At 35.0% G+C, this 16,115-nt stretch overlaps 4 protein-coding genes across 7 annotated transcripts; 1 reads left to right on the forward strand and 3 right to left on the reverse strand.

The window, feature by feature from the left end:
• Positions 1-665: 665 nt before the first annotated feature.
• LOC129288685 (uncharacterized) lies at positions 666-2,698 on the forward strand. Its single transcript, XM_054925399.1, has 2 exons — positions 666-1,370; positions 1,653-2,698. Exons 1-2 carry the CDS (start codon positions 824-826, stop codon positions 2,522-2,524), a joined length of 1,419 nt encoding a protein of 472 aa, XP_054781374.1. The 5' UTR covers positions 666-823; the 3' UTR covers positions 2,525-2,698.
• A 633-nt stretch (positions 2,699-3,331) lies between these two features.
• On the reverse strand, positions 3,332-7,386 carry LOC129288545 (uncharacterized). Of its 3 annotated transcripts, none has more exons than XM_054925173.1 (8): positions 6,876-7,386; positions 6,356-6,440; positions 6,003-6,044; positions 5,737-5,905; positions 5,216-5,268; positions 4,883-5,104; positions 3,930-3,976; positions 3,332-3,837 (listed from the first exon to the last, which is right to left on the reverse strand). In XM_054925173.1, exons 1-8 carry the CDS (start codon positions 7,118-7,120, stop codon positions 3,783-3,785), a joined length of 918 nt encoding a protein of 305 aa, XP_054781148.1. In that variant the 5' UTR covers positions 7,121-7,386; the 3' UTR covers positions 3,332-3,782. The 3 variants fall into 3 exon arrangements, with proteins under 3 accessions (XP_054781148.1, XP_054781150.1, XP_054781149.1); XM_054925175.1 differs by having other exon boundaries at positions 6,356-6,460; positions 6,876-7,086; XM_054925174.1 differs by lacking the exons at positions 3,332-3,837; positions 3,930-3,976 and adding an exon at positions 4,407-4,798.
• A 1,744-nt stretch (positions 7,387-9,130) lies between these two features.
• LOC129287474 (cinnamoyl-CoA reductase 1-like) lies at positions 9,131-11,949 on the reverse strand. Its single transcript, XM_054923638.1, has 6 exons — positions 11,710-11,949; positions 11,306-11,475; positions 10,482-10,667; positions 10,122-10,287; positions 9,745-9,931; positions 9,131-9,490 (listed from the first exon to the last, which is right to left on the reverse strand). The coding sequence occupies exons 1-6, from the start codon at positions 11,825-11,827 to the stop codon at positions 9,358-9,360; spliced, it is 960 nt and encodes a 319-aa protein (XP_054779613.1). The 5' UTR covers positions 11,828-11,949; the 3' UTR covers positions 9,131-9,357.
• Positions 11,950-12,741: 792 nt separating this feature from the next.
• LOC129287473 (cinnamoyl-CoA reductase 1-like) lies at positions 12,742-15,424 on the reverse strand. 2 transcript variants are annotated; one of them, XM_054923637.1, is made up of 6 exons: positions 15,185-15,424; positions 14,830-14,999; positions 13,962-14,147; positions 13,531-13,696; positions 13,169-13,355; positions 12,742-13,077 (listed from the first exon to the last, which is right to left on the reverse strand). In XM_054923637.1, the coding sequence occupies exons 1-6, from the start codon at positions 15,381-15,383 to the stop codon at positions 12,939-12,941; spliced, it is 1,047 nt and encodes a 348-aa protein (XP_054779612.1). In that variant the 5' UTR covers positions 15,384-15,424; the 3' UTR covers positions 12,742-12,938. The 2 variants fall into 2 exon arrangements, with proteins under 2 accessions (XP_054779612.1, XP_054779611.1); XM_054923636.1 differs by having other exon boundaries at positions 13,962-14,157; positions 14,753-14,999.
• Positions 15,425-16,115: the final 691 nt, after the last annotated feature.

Below are 16,115 nucleotides of genomic sequence, written 5' to 3' on the forward strand. Positions count from 1 at the left end.
CTAAAAATTAAAAAAAATTGACAAATCAAGTATTTGAACCAATCCTGAATAGAGACCCAAAGGTTTAAAACTAGCTTGATTGTTTTGGTTTTTTTTTTAAATGCTCAAACCTTTTTGAGTTGACCTAAATAAGATTGACCTACTGAATAAAGCCGATAATTCGAACAAGGCTAAGTTTATTCTAATCAAGCTTTAAAGTATCTTACCTTTTTAAAAAAGCCTATACAATTAAGTTCAACCCTAAATTTTTTCGGTAGGGTTCAATCTAACCCGTTAAGTTTGGCCAAAATTACCTACTCTACAAACACATAGAGATGAAAAATTTCAAGAGTTGGGTTTATTCAGGTCAGGTTTATTTGGATCGGATTTAAAGTATACTATCCCCTTAAAAAAATTCATATAGTCAAACTAAATCTTAATCTTTTTAGAGCGAGTTTGGACTGAACTGTTAAGCTTAGTTTAAATTATCAGCTTTATCTTTGGACCCACTCTAATGATCCTTATTGGTTTGGATCTGGGTCCGAGTGTCACAATGGTGGGGTAATATGGCTTTCAGACCCAAATCATTTTTTTTTTCCCTTTTTTGGGGCCTAAAGCCATAAACAATGTCATCAAGTTTTCTCTTTCATTGTAGGGGGCCAAAAAAAAAAAAAATCTCTTTCATTCAAAATTCACAAATCCTCTCCTCATTATTCGGGCGTCTCTGGCCTTACAAATCCAACAGAGAACACACCTCTACCTGCGTTCAATTTCCCTCCTTCCTTGCTCTTCAATTTTCAGAATTGAACTTCTCCACTGAGATTGATTCTCTTGCTTCTCGAAGATGTCATTTGAATGGGCAGATTTACCTCGTGAATGCTGGGAATTGATCCTCCGATCACTCAAGCACCGCCGTGACTACGACTCTGTATCTTTGGTCTGCAAAGAATTCTACTCTATCACTCAGCGTCTTCACTCCTCTCTCACAATCTACGACTCAACGATTCCGTTCCTTCCCCGTTTTTTTGTCCGATTTCCCGCTCTCAAATTCATCGATCTCAGTAACTTCACTGGCGACCTCAATCCCGTGCTTGCTCAGATTTCAAAATCTCGATTGGCCCTCGATTCCCTCAATATCTCGAATCAGAATTCTCTTCCCATCGATGGACTGCAAAAATTGGGTTCGAAGATGAGAAATTATCTGAGGGTTTTGATCTGTTCCGGTATTTGCGACCTTCAGGACAGCGATCTAGTCCTCATAGCTGATTCATTCCCGCTTCTAGAAGAGCTCCACATTGGCTTCCCTGAATTCGATCCCAAATTTACCGTGTCTGATTCTGGATTCACGGCGTTGACTATGAGGCTGAAAAGCCTACGCACGGTCAAAATTGGTAATTGCTTCATCACAGATGTCTCTCTTCATTCTCTGTTCGCGAATTGTGAGTTTTTGAGAGAAGTGGCGCTTGAAGATTGCAGTTTCGTGTCTCAAGTGGGCATTGCGGAAGCAATCCTGAAGAGACCGTATCTGATTTCCATCTCTCTCAGTAATGTCAAGGATCTACAACTACCTATTATTTCAAATTTTATTGATTCACTGACGAGTTTGAAAAGTTTAACCGTTTTCGAATTTTTATATGTCTCTATATCGAATGAATTGCTCTGTTCAATGGCAGATGCGGGTCTTCCATTGAGTAAGCTTATCCTCAGGAAATGTTCCGACTATACATATAGTGGAATATCTTGCTTGTTGGCAAAATGTCAATCTGTTCAATACTTGGACCTTCAGAATGCTAATCTCATAGATCAAGATATGAGGGAGTTATCTTTGTTTCTCCGTAATGTAACCTTCATAAACCTAAGTTTTTGTTCGAAACTGACCAATTCAACATTTCTAACTCTCACAAGAAACTGTCCTGTGGTTAGTGAGATCAGAATGGAGAGGACAGATCTTGGGACAGAGGGCTTAAAAGAAGATTACTTGAATGATTTTGTTGTCCACTCTCAAGTGAAGAGACTCTATTTGGGTAGTAACTTCAAATTGAAGGACGAAGATGTCAAAAGATTTGTTTCCATGTGTCCCAATTTAGAGCTTCTTGACATAAACACTTGTTGGAATATTACAAAAGGGGTATTTGAAGCTTTAAGGGACTGCCGTAAGATTACACACCTAAGCTTAGCTGACTGTGCAGCAGTGAGCGGATTTGAGATAGGGTTTGAATTACCCAAACTGCAGGTGATGAACTTATCGCAATCAAGGATTGATGATGAAGCCCTTTCAACAGTTTCAAAGACTTGCTGTGGGCTAACACATTTGGAGTTGCAGAATTGCTTTAATGTGACATCAAACGGAGTGAGGAACGTGGTAGAAAAATCAAGCAGACTGAGAGAGATAAATTTGAAGCACTGTAATAAAGTATGTGCTGATATTATTCCATGGATGGTATCTTCAAGCTCTTCTTTGAGAAAAATAATGGCTCCCCCCAGTTTTTGTGCTAGTGAGAGCCTGACGAAACTCTTGTTGCGTCATGGATGCCGTGTTTGTTAGAGCTAGACTGCTGTAGAGTCTCCGGAGGGCTTCTCTGATATGTAAAATAAGTTTTCTTCATTTCTCTATAACAATTTGCTCAGAAAATTAATAATTTGCATTTAGCATGTTTATGCTTTTGGAAGACCACTCTATATTTTCAATCGTAATGAAGTTGTGATTACCAGTGGAAAACATTGTTTTTCTGTTTCTTGTGTTAATTAAGTTGGAAAAGAACAAACAAAGGAATGGTCATGCATCACTCTAATGACAAACCAGGACACATGGCACCTCAAGGTTTCTTCACGATTGTTATAAATATAGAATGTCTCCCTCAAGCGCTGCATCCCAAAGAAATCTTGTTCCTTCTCTAATTTTGAAACTCACTTTTTTTTTTGTTTGATACTGATATGCTTCTCTAATTGCCTCCTTATCTCTGCCTAGATAGTCATCATCGCCCCTTATCTTCTCACAATTGTGACTGATAGATTTGCCTTGTTAATCCATTCTTCTTCTTTTTTTTAATTTCTATTGAAACTAGAATTGGAAGGAATGCCTAAACTAATTTCTAAAAAAATTAAAATAAAATAAAATTTTGCAGTATGGTGATTAGCAGAGGTCAGAGGGAATGAATATACTCATCCCCAAATGTTTTTACTGCGAATGAGCCGCGTAAATGATTTTGTGAGTAAATTATAACCAATCAATCTGTGTTTTTAATTTTGTGAGAATGTTCAATGAATTTATGGAGAGATGCTAATTCTAAATGGAGCTTTAGAGGCAAAGAAGGTCCAAGGAAAATACGGATATCATGTGGAGAAACTGATAATTTACCAAAATATCAAACTAAACAGTATTTCTCAATTTCTGCAACTTGTTCTCCAGCTTCACTGGATATATTGACAAGATATAATTCTTTCTTTTGGGCCAATAATAAAACATCATTTTCAAGAGTTCTTCACCAAATGTTCTAATAAAAATGAATTAAAAGAATCACAATGTGAGAGCTTTTAACCTTCCAAAAAATAAGCTTTCATTGGCATCATGTTCATGTCTTGAGACCCAGATAGCTTGTTTTCTTGTATTGGATTTCTCTAGTATTGCACTGAGAAACCAATATTTCTCTGGCCACTTGTTACAAAGACAGTTCCACATTCTGAGTCACCAGCTCTTTGTGAAACAAATTTTTTTACCAGTCTGTGGACAGCAAACTGTCCTGTTTGACACCTTCTAATGGCAGTATTGAAGACTTTTCAGTTCAGTCGTAATCAATGAAAGTTCAAAATATTCTAACATGCATTTCCTCCCCAACAACAGCAAATATCTCGTCCACCCTACGAAAAGAAGGAAAGAGGAAGATAGCGATGCATTTAGTGTTCAAACGCATGTTGATGAACAAATTTATATACACTCATGCTATGCCTACCTGTTAGTGTCTATGTTCACTTCTGCAAGCCACGCTGTTAAATAAACCTGCAATGTAGAATTCAAATGATCTCATGACAGAAATATAATTATGTACTCGTTTTAAATCTTGCAACGCCTCATGTTTTCATTATTTTTTTCATTGAAAAATGTAATAAAAATGAAAAGTGAAAGGGTTGTCTTATTCAAAACTCAAATTATGAAACCCCTTCTCTCCCACTTCGCACTTCAGAACATGTGGTTCTTAGAGAGACTAGTGAGAGAAAGGTGCTTTTATGTTCTCTTGAGCCGATATAGCTGAGGAGAGGAAAGGTTCCTATTTTTAGGGTCCTCCAAAGAACAGATCCAGTGGAGATAAAGTGGGACTTCAAGCTCAGAGGATTTAAAGCACAAGGCTACAAACAAGCAACCGAAACCATGAGCTTGTCTAATTGATTCAAACTAGATTGGGGCCGTGTATTGAATGAACGGGGCCTCATGACAGAAATAAGACTATATATTAGTTTTAAACTTCAATGTAGATGCTTGCAACACCTCTCATTTTTATTACTTTTTCATATTGACAGATAATAAGGATGAATAATACAAAGTCTGTTTTGTTCAAAACACAACATGAAAATCCCCTCCCACTTCACACTTCAGAACACACACTTCCTAGAGAGAAAGGCGCTTTCACATTTTCTTGAGCCAATATAGCTGGGGAGAGGAAGGGCTCCTTTTTTTAGAGTCGTCCAGGGAATAAATCCAACGGCAACATGGTGGGACTTGAAGCTCGGAGGATTCAAGCACATGGCTACAGAATCAGCATATGAATCCCTGAACTTGTCTAATTGATTCAAACTTGATCGGAGCCAATTTATTGCAAGAAGCCTAATGTAGCAAACCACACTATTCAAGATTCAAGTCTTACGAATAGTATTACTTGTCATAGATTTATATAATATATAACAGTACCTGTAAAACCTCAGGCATAGGCTGGTTGTCAAATTTGAGAGCTTCCATATCAGATTTCCCATCCCTCAGTCTTGGAGGAACCGGTCTGCAGGTTTCCTCACAGTAAAGATTGCAGTTCTGCAAGTGATCGAATTCACCAACATAAAGCTCATTTGACCAAACTAGCTGGTTGCCTTGTGAGATGTCATAACCAAGGGACAAGAACTCAAGAACAAGCAATCGCTGCCCATTTAAAATAGGTTCCACAGCAGCATCAAAGCAAAGGGATAATCAGAATTCATACATGAAGTTTAAAAATAAAAAAAAATCACAAGACAAGTGGCTGTAGTTCACCTTCAAACACAGCTCCCATTTAAACATTTGAACCAGCTCCTCAGCCAATTTTTCTGAGAGATTTCAAGAGTTGTAACTTTTATCATTAGTAAATCCCATAAATGAGATGTGTTAGAAAATACATTGAACTATTTTTAACTCCACATCTTGTTAGATGGAAATAAGGACACCATGATATTGATTTATAAGCCCATCAAACTTATTTTAACAATTAAACTCTTATTTTCTCATATTTACCATGCATCTTTTATGGGCACCAGAGCTTATAATCACAATGTCAACAGTTTTCATGCAGTCATTTATGAATTCTATGTATTTCCTTTTGTCATTCACGAAAGTCTCAAGATTCTATAACTCTGGGTTGGCCAAAACTTGACCTCAGAATTGATAGCCTAACTATGCATAATTGCATAGAACATGAAGAATTCGTAAGTTGATTAAAACAAGCATATAATTTAAGAAACTCTCTCTCCCTCTCTTTAAGGGGGGTGATGCAGAATAAGGGGGTCAAAAAGTCATACCATGAGAAGCAATCGATAAAAATGAGAATACAGGGATGCCACCACCATCTCCAGACTCACTCTTATCTTCAGAAAAACTAGAAAACTGTAGTAGTGGACTATTATTTGATCCTTTAAAGAAACATCTCATTGATCTGGTAGTATTGAAAATGTCACTAACTACACCCACCTGAAATTAGATGAAAAATAAAACATGCACAATAAATCAATTCAGTAACATCTAGCGCATTGTTGCCATAACCATGTCAATATCATACAAACTGTACCATGTCCTTATACGTAGACAATAGTTGGCTCCTTAAAAGTTCCTGAAACAGACACAAATAGTGAAGCAGTAAATAATAAGAATATGACAAAATTTATAATTTATAAATCACATTAGTAATATATGATGCTGGAAGAATTCACCAAAAACAAAATAATGATAAATTCTTGAAAGATGTAGACATTAATTTTGACATTATATGTTAAAAAACATATCCCAAAACTCAGACAATTTTGAATGGTGTTGGTGCCCTAGTTACAATTACCTCCAATATAAGTTAATATAAGTTCAAATTGCTGCAGCGAGATTTATCAAAGTAGAAATACAAATTCCAGTAACATGAATAAGAACTACCTGCTGCTTTGATAGTTTGAAACAAGCTCTGTTTCTTATATCAGGCATATCGCTCAAAACACCTAAGTCCATGTTAGGCATGTACCTGCATAAACAAGAGCATAACTACAAGCACCTTATAAGAATCATATATTAAAACAACCAGTGAAAAATGTATTAAAAAAAACGTTATTTGTAAATGCCAATAAAAAGTTGGACACACATGGGAGCAAAAACCTATTATCAGCTCACTCTAACAAGATAAAAATTAGCAGGATCGAGGAATTTGATTGTGATCACGGCAGGAGCACTTTTTCTCCTTTCTAAAGGATAAAACTAGTGAAAAACTTGCAGTGAACAAAGGAATTGGCTTCTCTCCTCTTCCCATCTCGACCCTTGGATCAATTTTTGAATAGTTAGAATTTAATATTTCATAAAATGAATAAAACCCTGGATTTGGGAGAGAATTTGAATTTTTCCTAGTTTCTAATGTGAAATTGAGTTGCCAAAAAAAGAAAAAATGAACTTGCATATTGATTACCTTTGGGAGAGATGAGAGTTGACAAGAGCAGTTGCGCGAGATCTTCCGATAGAAGAAACAGAGGACCATTGGTTCCTATAAGACGCTAACTTGGACCACTGGTTCCTGAGATTTCGCTGCGCAGCAGGCCTCCATAGTCTGGCCACCGTCGGTGGCAATGGAGATAAAGTCGAGTTCGAGCTCTGGGGTTTGGAATCGCTGGTTCGAGAAGAAGAGGATGTTGTTGAATCTAAGGTTTCCATCATTGAGAATTTCTCAGCTTTGCTCTATACCATTCATAAACGGCTAGTTTGGTTGACAGAAACTTCAGCGAGGAAGAGGGGAAAGGGAGGTGGGCTTTTCCGGCGGCCAGGCTTCTGGGTTGGCGAGGGAGGAATGAACTGTGGATTTCTTATTTCCGGCGAACGAAGGAGACGCGTTTCATGCCGTAGGTGAGGGTCGCGCTGAGCCGCCGAGAGAGGGAAGTGAGGGTCGAAGGGAGAGAGCTTATGCACATCAAACTGCCTCAACTATCGTCGATACTCGCTGATACTTTCATGATATGTCTTCGTAAAATATCATAATATTATTTTTTTAATTTAAAAAAATTTTAATTTTTAATATATATATATGTATATATATAATATTTTTAAATTATGAATCGATACTTAAAGCCAACACAAAATTTTTTTTAAAAAAATCAAATTTTATTAAAAATTATGATATTAAACTTTTTATTATTATTCTTTTACTTGCTTTTAAAGTAGGATATTAGATTTTATTTAAAAAATAAGTTTTAGATGTAATAAATGAAAAAAATTATATTTTTCTTAATTATAAAAGCATGAAAAAATGTCATCTTATAATATATAAAGTTGCAAGTTGCAAGTAAAACAAGATCTAGAAGCTATTTTTTTTTTCAAATAATAGTTGAGGAAGAGAAAATACTGATACTATACTTATTAATAGAAATTAGATGGTGGGTAATTAGATAAGGATGGAAGACTATATATGTATGTTAGTTGAATATTTTCTAAATTAAAATTATATTTTTAATGTCTTTTATGTTTTTATCTATATATATATATATATGCACGTATCAATAATATATCATATCTTATATTTTTAAAAATAAAATTATTTATGTATTCAATAAATATATATATATATATATATCAATATCTGTGTATTATAGCTTTAAAAGTATTTTTTGTTGATTTCTTTTTTAGTTAGGACAGCTAGAGAAAAATATATTATTTTTTTTCATTTAGCTCTGATTTTGTCAACCTTCTAAAACAAATCTTCTTTTTGTTTTTTTTTTTGGCCAATATAATGAATCTTCCATTGCAAAAGCTGAAATAGTACACGTGACTATTTTTATGATTGTTTATACCTAAAAAGCAATCTTATTGGAAGTATAATTAAACATTAAATGTGAACACATTTTCTAATAAAAATTTAAATATTAATTTATCATATTATAAAGGACTAGCTCATTTCAATAAATCAAACCCTGTTAGTTATTTTTTAAGAATTATAAAAATAAATATGTTAATATAGTTTATTATTTATAATTACTAACAACCAATTGTTTTATTATTCTTCACAATAGGGATGTTTAGTGATTTATTATTTTTTCCCTCCATCATTTTTATCTACCCAAACATAAATCAAGTATCAAACTATATTTCTTTCCTTTAGATACAAAATTCATCAATCGTTGTCGGCCTGATTTTTTTGTCTATCAAAACAGAGTTTTCTAAACAGTCTTTCGACCAAATGGACCCAAAGATTGCTACCTTGCTGGTTAAAAAAAAAAGAAAAAGACAGCATAATTGCAATACGATATCTTTGTTTTAATGTGATATCATCTGCCAAAGCATGAAAAAGACAACATCATCAAGAAGAACTAATTGCCTGAGAAGAAAACCATCTTTAATTGCTATATCTTCATTATGTAGGGTACTGTGGCCAGTGGTTTTAAAATACTTCTAAACCTCCTTTCATTCAAATTTTCAAAGAAATTGAAGGAGTTAAATCATATAGATTATTCCTGTAAGAATTGAAAAAACGTGGCTTTTGAAAAAGCAAAGACAACTCAAAGGCAACAGTTCCTTCTTGAACCCACCAACATGAACTCACTAACAAGAGGGGGGGGGGGGAAGGCAACACCGCATTGTAGGTCACTAAGTGGCTGCATGTACATTCAGAGACCCAAAGGTTTATATACAGATTTTTATAAAACAAAAAAAAAAAAACCAATCTAAAGATGTATTATTTCTAGATGTGCTGTCATCATATAAATTAAAATTTAAACATGATTTTATTTTATAATTTGTTATTTTGAAATAAAATTATATTTTATAAATTAAAATTTCGACATTTTAGCTTAGAATTTGTTAGTTCCATACATATTAATAATATAAATAACAACTAGTTTCAAAGGATCCAAATTGGTTCCGAAGTCAAAGTGCGTCCGCTACAGAGAGAATCAAAGTTATTTTCATTCCAGAAGCCCTGCGGCCTTATAGCTCTCAACAGAATCAACTAGTGTTTCTTCCAGTGGCCTGTATCTCCAACCCAACCTCTGCAGTTTCTCTGAGCTTAACTTTATGCGATCATCTACTTCAATAAAGCTGCAAAAGTAATTACACTTGTTAAACAAGGTGAAATGAAGTGCACAAGAACAGAAGCCGAAACTGTGAAATACTAAATAAGAACTTTGAAGTTGTAAATATGGGAGTTTGGGTAGCAAATTCATAAACTTAACGAGTAAACGTTTCCTCATTTTCCATTAATGTCCTCACATGATCTTCAATTGTCATTCTCTCTAGATAAAAACTAGAGCATATATGGTTTGATTTTATTAACCACGGGAACTGAAGCTTACCTTTTAGGGTAGCTATAGTTTGGATATAAACGCCTTAATTTCTCCACCAAGTCGTCTGTGTTGATAGAATGTGCAGTGCATAAGTATCTCCCCTCTGCTTCAGGCTTTTCATAAGCCATTAATATTGCATCAGCTACATCCCGAACATCTACTATCCACCGTTGCTTATTCTCCAGCGACTCAGCATCTTAGGTTTTAGACAAATATTGCAAGAAAGAAACAGCTAAATAAATTGCCAGCCCTGAATTTATTCTATTGTACAGATAAAGCCTCACGGTTCTTAAGATGATAAGGCGTTAGAGCTGTGTCTGTGGTACAAAACAATGACGCTCCAATAGATAGCAAAACAAAGAATTTGATAAGGCGTTAGCAAGTACCTTTAAATAGTTTGAGGAGAATCAAGCTACTTGCATTGACAGTGGTTGACTGTAAAATAGGCCCCAACACTATGGTAGGACAAATACTAACCACTGCAAGCCCAGTATTCCTGGCAAAGTCCAGAGCCTGCAACTCTGCCTCTGCTTTGGCATAGCAATACCAGTTCTGAATCATGAGTGAAATGAGAGTAAGGGAATATTCTTGATAATCGAGGGACTGAAATGTAATGTATTATTACCAGATAAAAATTCAAGTAATATAGCATGCCGCATTAAAGACACTGTTACTTTCAAAATAAAGGACCAGCTTCAGGTCCAAAACCATAAGCTCGTAAGTGATAAAAGTTTACGGTTTCAGACCTTAGTTCTTCTGCAGTACTCTTTATCAGACCAACAGGACTCATCGATTACTTCATCCTTGGACAAGTTGGGGTTCACGGAAACAGCAACTTGAGAAGATACAAAGACAACCCGTTCCACTTTTGCTTCAAGACAAGCTTTGAGGACATTAGTAGTGCCTTTCACAGAAGGTTCAATCATTTCAACCTGTAGAAAATGTCAAGTGCCAATTATAAACCAATGCTTGATCTCAATGTTGCAACTCTCAAACAAAACCTAACATCTAAGACTTACGATGAAATAAAAATATTCATAGCCTAAATTTCATTGAGTTCACTCACGAGACAGCAGAAATGTCATCGATCACAAGAATATTGGTTGCTTGATTCACTCCACATACAAGTTCCATATTGAAGAAATGTTACAAATGATAGATAATGCTGCATTGGTTCAAAGAAGGAAACTCTAAATCCCATTGCTGCTAGCAAATATCAAGGGAGATAGTGACATAGTGTGCATGCGGGGAAATGACAAAATTTACAATATTTGAAGTTTTGAACTGAGTCGGAATTTCGAGTCAACATAATGAACTAATACAAGATAATTATGGCGTCAGTTGAATGAAATTTGGATGTTTTCACTTTTCAACTCTGAAGCAGTTTCCACAAAAAAGCAATGGAATCTCAAATACGTATGTTTTAAAACAACAGTTTCAACTTCCAGGCAATATTGATAAAGGCAAAATTTAAAACGCGCTTGCATGGCAAAAAGGGTAGCCTAAACATTCTATAAAAACAAAATAGTAAGAATTCAGCTAATTTTAAACCCATGGAGCAAAAACTTACCTCAGGATTGGCTACAGTTGTAGAGGGCACAGGACAAGCAACATGGAAAACTGCTCTACATCCAACAATTGCCGAAGAAAGAGACTCGTAATCTAAGAGTTCAGCCTTGAAGAGCTTTAGGTTCTCAGAAGCACCCTCGAATTTAAGTAAGTGATCGTACTTGTGATTACCTGATCAGACACAAAGGGTTAAAGAAATTGATGAACTGATCCGAGGGTAAGGGAAAGCAATTCTATTTTTCAAAAAAGAGGCAAAAACCTACGCGTCCCGATCAGACTTGCAAACAGATAACAATGCGATTCAATCACGCAAATGCAATAAATGAAATCGAACTAATCCAATTGAGTATAAACGCTTTCAAAATTAAGGGAGAAATGGAAGAAGAAAGTGAAAATAAAAGAGACCAGGTTCTCTAACGGTGCCATGAACAAAATAGCCCTTGGAAAGAAGAAGCTTAACGAGCCAAGACGCCACAAAGCCTCCAGCACCAGTTACGCAAACCTTCGTAGCTACACTTGCCATTTCCTTATCCTCGCAACTCAGACTTCAAGAACTATGAACTTTCTGGTAAACCCAATAACAAATCATTACAAAATTATATGGACAAATAATTCCCTGAATGCACCCATTATTACTTCTCCGTTTCAAATTAGTGAACCCTTTTTTTAGAGTATTTTTCTTGAGATACTTATTAAATAATGGTAAGCATAAAAAAAAAAAAGAATGTGTAATTTAAGACATTATCAACTAATTTTTAGATGTATATATTAATTAAAAGTATTTTATAATTTTGAATATACTTTTTAATAAAAAGTCAAATTTTTTTAATCAAGGAAATTGATGAGTATAATAAAAAGGCCCAGGCAAAATAGTTGAACTTACATTTTTAGGCCAAAGAGTAGAACTATACACTCAAACTCATTTAGATTGGGACAAAAACAAAGGCCCGGAGGATTAAAAAGAAAATCTGACCCAAACGAAGAGAACAAAAACCACGACAACAAAACAAAACCAAAAAGACGACGTCATCAAGAAGAACTAATTGCCTGAGAAGAAGACCATCATTAATTGATATATCTTCATTATGCAGGGTACTGTGGCCAGTGATTTTAAAATGCTTCTAAACCTCCTTTCATTCAAACTTTCAAAGAAATTGTAGGAGTTAAAACATATAGATTATTCCTGTAAGAATTGAAAAAACGTGGCTTTTGAAAAAGCTAAAGCAACTCAAAAGCAACAGTTCCTTCTTGAACCCACCAACATGAACTCACCCTCGGAACACTGAAACAAGAGGGGGAAAAAGGCAACAATACATTGTAGGCCTCTAAGTGGCTGCATGCACATTCAGAGACCCAAAGGTTTATATATAGATTTTTATCAAATAAAAAGAAAAAACAATCTAAAGATGTATTATTTCTAGACGTGCTGTCATCATATAAATTAAAATTTAAACATGATTTTATTTTATAATTTGTTATTTTGAAATAAAATTATATTTCATAAATTAAAATTTCGACATTTTAGTTTAGAATTTGTTAGTTCCATACATATTAATAATATAAATAACAACTAGTTTCAAAGGATCCAAATTGGTTCCGAAGTCAAAGTGCGTCCGCTACAGAGAGAATCAAAGTTATTTTGATTCCAGAAGCCCTGCGGCCTTATAGCTCTCAACAGAATCAACTAGTGTTTCTTCCAGTGGCCTGTATCTCCAACCCAACCTCTGCAGTTTCTCTGAGCTTAACCTTATGCGATCATCTACTTCAATAAAGCTGCAAAAGCACAAAACTAATTAAACAAGGTTACATAAAGTACACATGAGCGGCGACCATACCATATATTTCCTATGCTCTTAAAAACCACCTTTTAGGGTAGCTATAGTTAGGATATAATCGTCTTAATTTCTCCACCAATTCATCTGTGTTGATAGAATGTGCAGTGCATATGTATCTCCCTTCTGCTTCAGGCTTCTCATAAGCCATTAGTGTTGCATCGGCTACATCACGCACATCTACTATCCACCGATGTTTATTCTCCAGTGACTCAGGACCTTCAGTTCCAGACAAATATTGCAAGGAAGAAATGGTCAAATCAATTGCCGACCCAAAATTCATTCTATTTTATAGTAAAAAAAAAAAAAAAAAAGCTGTGTCTACGGTATAAAACAATGAGGCATCAACATCAGTATATTGCAAAACAGAATTTAATAAGGCAATAGCTAGCACCTTTACATAGTTTGAGGAGAACCAAACTACTTGCATTGACAGTGGTTGACTGTAAAATTGGCCCCAACACCAGGGTAGGACAAATAGTTACCACTGGAAGCCCTGTGTTTCTGGCAAATTCCAAGGCCTGCATCTCTGCCTCTGTCTTGGAATAACAATACCAGTTCTGGAACATGAGTGAAAAAAGAGTGAGCAAATATTCTTGATCATTGAGTGATTAACATGCAAAGTAACTTTACCAAATAAAACAATGACAAGTCTAACCTTACTAAATAGGGCCGGCTATATAGATATCAATTCAATCTATTTACCAAATAGAAATTCGAGTAAAATAGTATGCCAGATGAAAAACGATATTACTTTCAAAATAAAGGGCCAAATACAAAACCAAACCATAAGCTCATAAGTGACAACAGTTCAAAGCTTTAGACCTTAGTTCTTCTGCACCAATCTTTATCAGACCAACAGGACTCATCAATTACTCCATCCTTGGGCAAGTTGGGGTTCCTGGAAACAGCGCCTTGACTGGATACAAAGACAACCCGTTCCACTTTTGCTTCAAGACAAGCTTTGAGGACATTAGCAGTGCCCTTCACAGAAGGCTCAATAACTTCTACCTGTAGAAAACTTTTAGTAGAACATGCAAAACTCTTAGAAAATATCAAGTCCCAGTTATAATCAGAATCTTGCTCTCAATATTGCAATGCTCTCAAACGATACTAACATCTGAGACTTCAATTCCATTGATATACAAAAAAACATAGCATAAATTTCATTATAAGTTAACTAAGAGACAAGATAGAAATTACATCAATCAAATAAAATAAGTATTGCGTGCCTGATTCAATTCACATATTAGGTTCTATATCGAAGAAAACGATATAAACAAAGGCTCATTGTCCCATTGGTTGAAATTAAGAAACTCTAAAACCAATTGATACAAGAAAATATCAAGGAATAGTGGGTATACAGGAAATGGAAAAAAAACTTGTGATCTTTGAACCAAGTCAGAATTTCATGTCAATATGATGAACTAATAAAAGACAATGAAGGAGTCAATTGAAATTTGGAGGGTGTTTCCACTTCCGAAGCAATTTCCACCAATAAGCAATAAAATGTTAAACACACGTGTGCTTTTACTTAAACTAACAGTTCCAAACTAACAGTTTCAGCTTTGAAGTCGAAGCAATATTGATAAAGGCATAATTCCAAACCAGTTTGCCTATAAAAAATTTGCCTGAACAATCTAGAAGAACAAACAGTAAGATTCAGCTTATTTGAAACCCAGGAAGACCTTGCCTCAGGATTGGGTACAATTGTGGAGGGCACAGGACAAGCAACATGGAAAACTGCTCTGCATCCAGCAATCGCCGAAGAAAGAGACTCGTAATCTAAGAGGTCAGCCTTGAAGAACTTAAGGTTCCCAGAAGCTCCCTCGAATTTAAGCAAGTGATCGTACTTCTGATTACCTGATGAAAAATAGAGGGTTTAAGAAATTGTTTTGAACAACTGAACAAAAAAAAAACAATAAATACATGACTCTTGATAAGACTTGCAAAAAGAAAACAATGCGATTCAATAATGCAGTAAATGAAAATTTTCTAATCCAAAAGAGCATGATAGATTTCAGAAGCAGGGGGAAATGGGAAAAGACCAGGTTCTCTGACGGTGCCGTGAACAAAATAGCCCTTGGAAAGAAGAAGCTTAACGAGCCAAGACGCGATAAAGCCTCCAGCACCAGTCACGCAAACCTTCGTAGCTGCACCTGCCATTTCCAGGTCCTCGCAAGCAAGACTCAGACTCGAAGAAGCACCCAGGCTACACGAGCACACTCTACTTTCATTTGGATCCATGTTTTGAGTTCGGGCCACGCAAGCGGCCAATGGCCGATAGGGTCAACACTCAACCAGGGTGCAAGCTTAGCTGCTGCCCAACCCAACTTATTTGTTGAATAGGGAAAATTAATTTTTAATTTTTAATTTATTTATAATTCAATCCTTTAATTATAACTCATCATAATTCAGTTTTTCAACTGTAACTCATTACGATTCAATCTCTTAACTTTTGATTTGTTTTTAATTCAGTCTTTATTTTTTAATTTTTTTAAAAAAATTCCTTATCAAATAAGAGGGATAAAAGAAATGCTCATATATTATTCTAAAATACCCTCCTCTTATTCTTTGATGTGAAATCTAAACTAACATGAAAAAAAAAAGAATTAACAAAAATTAATGGACTGAATTATAAGTGATTTAAAAGTTGAAGGACTGAGTCACAGCGAGTCATAATTAAAGGATTGAATTTCAAGTAAATTAAAAGTTAAAAGAGTAAAAAATTAATTTTTTCTTTTAAATATATTCAACTGGAGAACATATATTTATCTTCCATCAGATTTTAGCATAAGCAAATTTTTTTGTTGCTTTTGCATTGAAAAAATCAGGTTCAAAGTGTTTAAGGATTCATTCAACGCACTGTTGTTTATTTTGCCTTTCTCTTCGATGTAGCAAATTGGTTTAAACCCAAACTAAAGTTTGGATTTGTGTTTTCAAAATTATATTGGATTCAAAAAATCTTGTTTGGGTAAA

The sequence above is a fragment of the Prosopis cineraria genome, unplaced genomic scaffold (genome assembly GCF_029017545.1).
Source record: "Prosopis cineraria cultivar Desert tree isolate PC_DT_omini unplaced genomic scaffold, ASM2901754v1 PC12, whole genome shotgun sequence".
NCBI classification, from domain to species: Eukaryota; Viridiplantae; Streptophyta; class Magnoliopsida; order Fabales; family Fabaceae; genus Prosopis; species Prosopis cineraria.